At 56.7% G+C, this 9158-nt stretch overlaps 1 protein-coding gene across 3 annotated transcripts in view; it reads right to left on the minus strand.

The window, feature by feature from the left end:
* NRG2 (neuregulin 2) overlaps window positions 1-6083 on the minus strand; it is a 172723-nt gene extending 166640 nt beyond the window's left edge. For 2 of the 3 annotated variants that reach the window (XM_052816410.1, XM_052816409.1), the window contains exon 1: window positions 5457-5990. In XM_052816410.1, coding sequence (XP_052672370.1) covers window positions 5457-5886 — 430 coding nt within the window. In that variant the 5' untranslated portion in view covers window positions 5887-5990. Of the gene's footprint in view, window positions 1-5456 lie in introns of all 3 variants that reach the window. The other variant, XM_052816412.1, reaches the window with a different exon arrangement.
* Window positions 6084-9158: the final 3075 nt, after the last annotated feature.

A 9158-nucleotide genomic window follows, 5' to 3' on the forward strand; every position in this document is an offset into this window, starting at 1 on the left:
CAGCCTCGCAAACCTGCTGCCCACCATGGATCGATCTCCTGTAGCTCCTCCTGGCCAAGCATGACACTCACCTCTGCCCTTCTCGCTGCGTCCGCACCCTTGCCTGCCAAAGGCCAGCACAGCTCGCTGAGGGAAGCCTACGCGCTGTTCCAGGGCAGCACAGCTCTCCTCTACGCTCAGTGGTGTCACTTAGCGACTCGGGAGGGGAAAGGGAGACGAGGCACACTCCAGCACCAGCATCCAATGCCCTAAACCTGGCAAAGCAGCAGCCACTCCTCGTAGGAGCCATGCCATGCTGCTCACAGGAACTGGCAACCCCTTCTGATCCTGCTGGGGGAGGCACCCTCGCCCCAGCAGTACAGTACCAAAACTGATCCCTTGGGGGTCTTTGCAGTAGATTTTGGGGTGTGCCAAACGCTTTAAGGCTCAAGGCCCTGGTGACCATTGCACATTTTGCCTTACGCTGCCCAAATCAAGAGGGGAGCTCAGCTGCAGCAGAACATGGCTCCCTTTTTGCTTGATGATGGAGTTTATTGCCTCTGTGCTCCCAAGCATGCACCAGTTTCTGATCCAGGTCCAAACCCAAGTCAAGGTGTTGCCTGTGATTTAGAAAGGGCGTTATGCTTCAGGGCCCATATCTAAGGGTTATTTGTTAGCAGAGCACAAAGACAGCCACTGAGCAGCAGCTGGTGTCCCAGGGCTGTGCATGGAGAGGCCCTAGATATAGAAACCAGCACTGCTGGGATCACGCAGGAGCCTTTTTAGTCTCCTCTTACTCATAGAGATCCTTGGGGAGATGCTTTATTTAGTCAAACATTTCTGAAAGGGACACTGAGAAATTAGCCAGGCTTTGCTCCACACACAGCACGTGCCTGGGAGTGGACAACCTCCATCGTTTCAGGTACAGCTAAAGTCACTTGGACCTGCAGCACCGGCCGAGAAAAGTTTCAGCTGCCAGTTCCCTGTCACCGCTGGCTCAGCTGGGAGACGAGGACCTGACCTGGCCATGGGGACCCAGCTACCCCAGCTCCACTCCCGGGTCAAATCCTGCGTGCCAGCTAACCAGGAGCAGAGAGCACCCAGAAATGTGCCGCCCTTGCAAGGGGTAAAAGCTTTCTGCAGCAAAGTGACCGTTCCCCATCTGCAGAAACTCAAGGCAAGAAGGAAGCAAGTTTTCACTCTTCTGCGAACCTAAGGAAGTGTGATTTTCTGAAGGTGGTGAGAAATAGTTTCAGACAGCTCTAATTAGCAGGGTGGCGTGTGAGAAAATCCAGCTTTGCTGCTCCCTGCTCCACAGCTGTCCTGGGATGAAGGGAGAGCACCGGCATCGGTGGCTGGAGCCCACCCGCACCCTCACCCTGTGCCTGCCTGGCTTGGAGCAAGCCCAACGATTTGCAGGATAACAGAGAGGGCTATTTTTGCATGAGCTGCTGGTCCAAAGTTGCCAGTGCTATTTCAGGCAGCAACACCTACACTGTAATCCAGAGGGCTGTATTTTCACGCGGGCACTTCAAAATCAGGCCTCCCTCCTCTCCTCGCAGGCCAGCTGTAACCAACCTGGCTCCCAGAACCAACAGATAAACAGCTCCCAGCATCATGTGGCCACCGAGTCCAATGTTCCTGATTCCCATCGAGATCAAGGTGCCTTCTGACTGGAAAAAAAGAAAAACACCTCATCTCACAAGAAGTACATGCTGCAACAACAGGTCCTCTGCCTGCAAATCCTCCTGGGGATCTGCCATCACCAGATTACTTGCCCAGACTAAGCTAGCTAATCCTACAGGCAAGTCGCATACCTCGTCCTGGAACTGCAGCATTTTCGGTGGGGTGCTCCAGGAGATGTACAAGCTCTAATTAAAGCTACTTTGCAACTTCCTGCATATGGAGGCAGGAAGACATTTGTTCCTCTGTGAAAGCAGAAATCAGAGCCCAGACAGGTTAAATCCCCACCAGCGAGAGCCTCTCCTGTATGCAAAATACCTGCAAATGTATCTTTCTCACAGGAAGCATGGACTCATATAGAGTGGAAAGCAGATGATGACAGGAGTGACCCTTAAAGACCAGGAGGGTCAGGATCACAACCCCCTTTCTGGACTCAGATCAGGAGTGGTTTCAGCAGGGATACCATGCCACACAGCCACCCCACCAGTGAGAGCCAGCGCCGCGTCTTGCACCTACTTCTTCCTCCTTGATCTGTGCATGTAGGCACAAAGGAGATAAGAGACCACCCAAAATTAAGGAGCTAAAAGATGTAAAGAAAAGAGACAGGAGGACAAGCAATAACAGGAATCATTATGTAACAGTATGAAGAAAACAGTAATACTCCTAGTGCAGAAGAGGTTTTAAGATGGGCAAGTGGGTGGTGAGACCCGCAGGATCCTGGGCCCAGGGACCAGCTGCTCCCTGTGTGCCAGGGGATGCAAATCCATGGCTGGGAGGAGATGCAGAAGCTGCAAACCTCTGGGGTTTGCAGGTAGGGAGGTTCCAGCCTCCAGAGCCTGCCCAGCAGTGGGATGGCCAAAGTGAGAATCCCTCTCCCTGGACCTCAGCATGGTGGGGGCAGATGTGAAGCAGTCCAGGCGAGACCCCACACATGCCAGCTGCACAGACCGGTTTTCCTGTTCTGCCTCCCGCACCCCATCTACCCTTCCCTCTCCTCCAGCCTTCCTGGCTCTGCCTGGCGAGGGTCTGGGTCCTGTGCAGAGCCTCACCACCCACTTTCTCCCCTCCCAGTGAGCTCTGCAAACAGCAGAGACTGTTCCTTGGAGAGAGACACAGATGCTCCAACCACAGGCCTAATCCTGCAACGTATCCTGGACCTCGGGAAGCAGCGAGAGCAGAGGACACACAGCACCTTAGCCTGTGAGAAGGGGATGATTCACTAGAAAACAGACCCAGGCATGGAGCCAGAGCAGGGAGAAGATGGTCCTGCGAGGCCTCCATCTTGGGGGGGGGGGGGGATTGGAGTGATCAGAGCCACGAGGTCCCCCTCCACCCACTCCAAAGTGGCCCCACTGCCTGTCCCCCTGGCTCCACAATACCCCTCACAAGGCCGCAGCCCGGCTGTCCCTCAGAGCGCACGTTGTGCCTGGACACTTCACCCCCTGCCAACTCTGGCGTCGTCCACAGCCCCCGCCTGCAGCAAGAACGGGAAATAGCCCTGCACCCCTCCGGGTCTCCCCTCCCAGCAGAAACCAAGGCGCAAGAAGGCAGACCATGGCCTGGTTTCCCAGTCCACGCACCTTTCCAGCAGCTAGGGTGCTACGAATCGGAAGATGCTGCCAGGAATGTCACCTTCAGAAATAACCTCCTAGCCGAACCGAGAACATGAAGTGCTTGGGGAACCACAAGTTCAGAAGGCTGAGGCTCCTGTTTAATCTTCATCACTGAACCAAACCACAGTTGTGACAGTTCCCAACCACCAGCTTTTATTTTTCTTTTGCAATCTGCCGTAAAGCTCTGCTGAGGCAACGCTCCCGACAACCTGCAGAGTCCCTTAGCCAGGGATCCTGTTCAGACCATCAAAAATACAGAAACAAAAGCATCAGCTCCAAGAAGGTGTCACGGGGGGGAATGACATCCCTTAACTTATTGTTACATCAGCCTACACGTTAACACTTTGGGCCTGATCCAGGAAGCAACGGAGCAGCCTCCGTTCCTCTTAAAGTCATACCCTGCTGCTCAGAGATGGCGCAAGTTCGGAAGAATCCTTCTTGCTTTAAAAAAAAATAAAAGCCACGTACCTTTTGCTGTGCTTTCACCTGATGATGAGACCACAGTCCCAAGAAATTCCACCATTTACTTTCCTTTTAACTCTGCAACAGCTATTTCACTAAAACCTCTATGTCCACGATGGCCCACATACAGATGCACATGAAATTAGTGTCTCCCAAATTAGTTTTCTCGTATGCAGCCCTAGCCCATTTTCCTCAACAACATATTATGATATGCAAGGTTCCATTCCACCTTTCTCCCAGGAAACGCAATCTTCTAAATATATCTTTTGGATAACTAAAAAAAGAGACAGGTCTGGCCTTCAAAATCTGGGGTCAGCAGTCCCAAATAGCAAAGTGTTTGCCCCAGAAACACCTAGTTAAAAATGCAACAACAACAACAACAAAGCAAACGTATGTTCATTACAGAGCTAAGTTTAACTTGACATGGCACCTTGCTTTTAATGAGGCAAAAGGCCAATTAACCTGATGAGGAAGTACAGCATGCTGTCATTGAGTGGGGGACCTGGATTCCCTGGAGATATGCCCTGTACATCCTCGGAACCCACCAAACGTGAGAGCTTCAAATCCATTTCTGATGGCACGGTGCAGCGCTCAGAGCTCTCCGGGTTAACACCGGCCTTCTCCGGATTTTGTGACACGGTATCTGAACATTCGAGCTGGATGAAGGGCCGGCCTCGCATTTTTGTAAGCTCAGATCCTAACCCGGGGAAAATGCAGTCATTGTCTTCGCCCCGTTCCCCACTGCCCAGCCCACCGCAGGCATTCGCCCTGCCGGAGGACGGCAAGGAAAATCCAGGCACAAAAGGAGTAACGCTCCGGCAGGCGCTTCCCCGTTGAAGTCATTTCGTAACCGCGTTTACAAAGGTGGTGGAGGATCGGCACACAGCACGCACGGAGAACAGCGCGAGTGCGTTGACGGGAGACATCTAAATGCGCTGAACGAACAAAAGAACGCCAACTTCACAACGTTGAGGCCGGTATTTTGAGGGAGGCGAAACTTCCCGGCACTTAGGGCACACCTGGAGAGCCAGCATCTGCCCCAGGCCCCGCACCCCCCCGGGAAGGAGCCCCTCTCCCCATCAGTAAACACGCCCGGGGAGAGGAACGCATCGGGCAGCACCAGCGCGCACAGAGTTAACGGAGCCGCCGCCGCATGCCGGTAGCGGCTCTGCCAGCCGGGGGCTGCCTGCCACCACCGAGGCGAACCGAGGGAAACGGTACCCGAGGCGGAGGGGGGGGGGGCGCTCTGGAAAAGCGCCGAGACCGAGGGCTCCAGCGCGCTGCCGCCGGAAAGCCGGCGGCCCCGGGCGCAGCGGCAGCCGGGCTGCGGACCCTTCCCCGCCCGCCCCGCACCGGGGCTCGGGGCTGCGCTGCTGGCACGGCGCCGGGGGGGGGGGCCCGGGACCTTGAGCCGGGCCGGCGGGGCCGGCGGGGCCGGGGCGGGGGGCAGCGCGGCTGCGGCGGCCGGGCCCGGCGGAGCGCATCGCCCCCGGTGCAGGCGCGGCTCCCGGTGCCGGCCGGGGCTGAGGCGTGGGGGGAGGCGGGGGGCATCGCCGGGCGCTTCCCCCCCCCCCCCCGCCGCCCCGAGGCTACGGACCTGTCGCCCCGCGGGGGCCCGGGCCGCCGGCGCTCCCCGCCGCCGCTCCATCACCGCCCCCCGCCGCTGGTCCCGGCGCCCCCCCCGGCCGCCGCCCCCCGCCTCCGCGGCGCGGCCCGTACCGCAGTCGGCGCAGAGGATCCGCGCCACGTCCCGCTTGAGGTTCTTGCCGCTGGTATCGAGCGGGGCGAAGGCGGTGCGGAAGACGAGCGGCTCCTCGGTGGGCTCCAGGAAGAAGATGTAGCGGTGGTTGCGCTTCACTTTAAAGCAGGGCGCCTTGGAGCCCACGCTGATGAGCTGCTCCCGCTGCAGCCCGCCGCTGTTGAGGGGCCACAGGTCGAGCACCTTGACCAAGACCCCCCCGGCGGGACCGGCGGCTCCTCGGCTGTCATTGCCGCCGCCGGCGGGGGGGCCCACGGACTGCACCTTCCCCTCCAGCACCACCGCCGCCGTGTACGCCTGGTCCTGCACCGACTTAAGGCTGGGCGAGTAGCAGGCGAGGGAAACGCCGAAGAGCAGCATGGAGAAGCCGGGCGCCGGGTCGCGCCTCATGCCGCCGGCTACCGCTCGCTCCCCGCCGGCCCTGCGGCGGCCGGGCTGCGGGGCTGCGGCGCGGCGGGCGCGGCGGGGCGGAGCGGAGCGGCGCGGCGCGGCGCGACGCGGAGCGGCGCGGATCCTCCTCCGAGCGAGGGAGGTGGGATGCTCGCACAGCCGCCCCTTCCCCCGGGATGCTGACACCCACCACCCCACCCCCCCCCCGGAAAAAAAAAAAAAAAAAAAAAGGTGATTCCCTGCCCGGGGAGTCCCCCCACCCCCCTCCACCCCCCCACGGGGGATGCCCGCTGCAGCAGAGGGGATCCCTGCATCCCTGTCTCCCGCTCCTGCAGGGCCTGGGGGTCCCCGGAGATGGGAGACAGATGGTGTTGCCTCCAGCTCAGCCATGGAGATCTCAGCCCCCTCACCGAGCCCCCAAGCGTTCACAGACCGACATCCCCCCCCCCAAGATGCCACCAAAGATGCACTCATGTGGGGGTGGCTGCAGGTGGCACAGGGCTTCCGTGAGGTGCAGGGCCCAATGTTAGGAGCTCTTTACCCAATGTTTTTATGGAGCTGGGAGATTTGTGCCTGCGATTCCCTGCACACCTGAAGAAAAGGCATTAAGATAGAGACAAATGGAGTAAGGTAATAGCCGAGGAGACAAAGCCTCCTTTCATGCCCTGATCCCTGCTGTCTCTTTTTAATAAACAAGTGCTCTTCCCCTGCAGTGGTTTCCAGGAGGAGTCAGTTTAATCTCCAAAAAGTGGCTTATTTGGGTTTATTTTCAAAGCTGAGCCTGAAGCATCTGTACTCACAAAGCCTCGCTGCCCAGCTGCTACAGTGTGGCAGGGATCTGAGATGCTAAATTAGCGGCAGAGGATTTCATATTTGTTGTTGCTCTAGATTCTGCGTTGAAGGAGAGCGGCCATAGTCCCATCGCGATGGAGGTGACCCAGAGGCAGGAAGGCTGGGCTCAGCCTTCTCTGAGGCAATGGGCAGGGGCACACCCTGTAGTAGGGATGCACAGCCCTGCCTGCGCTGTGATGGAGACACAGCCCCTACCCCAGTGGCTTTACAGCCTCTAGGGAATCCCTCAGCACACCCCAAGAGATTACAAGAGCCAGGTCTTTGAGCACATTGGTGAGAGCAGAGGAGCACAGATAGCAGGACCAGGGTTTGCTCTCCATTTAACATAGTGCAGCCAGAACCATCAGGAAAAATGGGAAGGGAGCAGAGCTGCTGTGCCCAGCACAGGCACCGAGCGCTGCCTTTCCTCGTGTTGCCCTGGCTCTGCTGCCCGGGGCGGGAGCCAGCGTTGTCCCACCGCAGGCACACGATGGCACGGCCTCAGCACACACACACAGAGCTCTCCAGCCATGGAGCGGCCAGCCAGGACAGATGCTTTTCCCCCTCTCCGGGGAGGCTAACAGCTCTCTGAACAGCTCTGCCATTGCAGGACCGTGATGCATCGGAAGCAGCGCAGTGTGTTAACAGCAGGGCTCGAGGAGCATTTCTGGCATGCATTTTCTCTTGCTAACTAACTGTGATTCTCTGTGGCTTTCTGTTTTCAGATGTTCCTGAAAGCTTTCTCTTTTCCCCTGTTTGGTGACCATGCAAAACTGCAGAGGAACACAGGCAGAGGCAGAAGGGACCAGAAGTGTTTCCCACGGCAGAGGGAAGGATGGTATTTTGGATTCAGGAAGCTGCTTGGAGGAGTAGGGAAACCACCTGACTTCTCTCTGCTTTTGACACAAATCTCTGTGGAAATTCCCCTTTCCCTAACATTTTGCTCAGACAGCAACACAGGTTCTGCCTGAGAAGGAAGGAGACAGCTGATAGCATAACTGGATCTGGAGCTCTCCCACTCTACTCTGCCCTTCACCAAAAAAGATGGTTTAATGCCCAAGCATTTGAGTTGCCAATCCTTGTCTTCTCCCTGTTTGCAGGTTGAAATCCTAGTGGGACCACAGTGGTTTGACCACTGAGAGACATTCAGCACAAGATACCTGTGAGGCCTCTGGGGCAATTTTGAAAAGTGAGGTTTTTCTCTGTCTCTGGGGTATTTGGAGTCCAGGACACTTGGCATCCTAAAAGGGCACTGCCCACATCTCCTTTTAGCAGTGTTTCTCCTGCTGTTCAGCCTAGTTCTTGTGAAGACAACTAGTCTTCATTGTCAGAGATGCTTGCATTTCTGTTATCATTTGGGAAATGCTTTAGGACTAAATCCCTTCCCCTCTTCCCTGCTGCTTCTCCCACATAAATGGAAAATCATTCTTTGCTGTAGGTACTTGGGCATTTTGACATATGAAATGAATAAGGCAAGGCCCTGGGTGCAGTCACCAGCCCAATCTGAGCACTGGTTTTGAGAGAATGATGCCTAAATAACGTACTTTTAAAAATACGTCTCTTCAGTTGCCTCACAAAGACTTGACCTTTGTTCACAGAGTAACAGGGTAACTGAGGTTGGCAGGGACCTCAGGAGGTCTATGGTCCAAGCCCCCGCTCACAGCAGGGCCAGTTGGGGTAGGTCACTCTGGGTCATGCCTACCTCAAGCTTGAACCTCCCTGGTGAACCTGTTCCAGTTCTGACCACCTTCATGGTGAAAAAAGCTTTTCCTTATCTCTAATGGAAATGCCCTGCGTTCCAGCTTGTGCCTGTTGCCTCTCACCCCCCCTCCATCTGAGGGGCTCTACCCCTTTAGCCCCTCTCCCAAGTGGCTGCCGGCAGCACTGAGATCTCCTCTTCTCCAGGCCGAACAAAGCCAGCTCACTGAGACTTTTCTCATACCTCCTGATCTCCAGCCCCTGACCTCTGCTGCTCTCATTCCAGTCTGTCAATGTCTTTCTAGTGCTGGAAAGTCCCAGTCTCAACCCAAGCTCCAGCTGGGATTTCCAAATGCCACACAGAGGGGAGGGATCCCTTCGCTCACCCTGCTCGTTGCACCCTGGCCGTACAGCGGGCTTTGTGGGCTCTAGGAGAGGTTCTGTTTGTTAGGGTGAAGACCAGCAAGGGCCCAAAGGAATCCTTCAGTGTGCTGGTGTCAGATGGCTGATCCTCACCCGCAAGTCAGGCTTGAGTTCCCTACAGGTCCCAAAGGAACAGCTGGAGGGAGTAGGTCCTAATTCATCCCCCAGGGCTGGAGGGCATTTCTCCCAGGGGGATGCTGGGGATGCATAGGGAGATGGCCCAAAGTGTGCAGGGACAAGGCTGACCATTCATTACCCACTGAGGGCAGCAAAGCCAGGCAGGAGGTGGTGTGGTTTCACGGATAGGGAAGTGCACAGTT

The sequence above is a fragment of the Harpia harpyja genome, chromosome 20, assembly GCF_026419915.1.
Source record: "Harpia harpyja isolate bHarHar1 chromosome 20, bHarHar1 primary haplotype, whole genome shotgun sequence".
NCBI classification, from domain to species: domain Eukaryota; kingdom Metazoa; phylum Chordata; class Aves; order Accipitriformes; family Accipitridae; genus Harpia; species Harpia harpyja.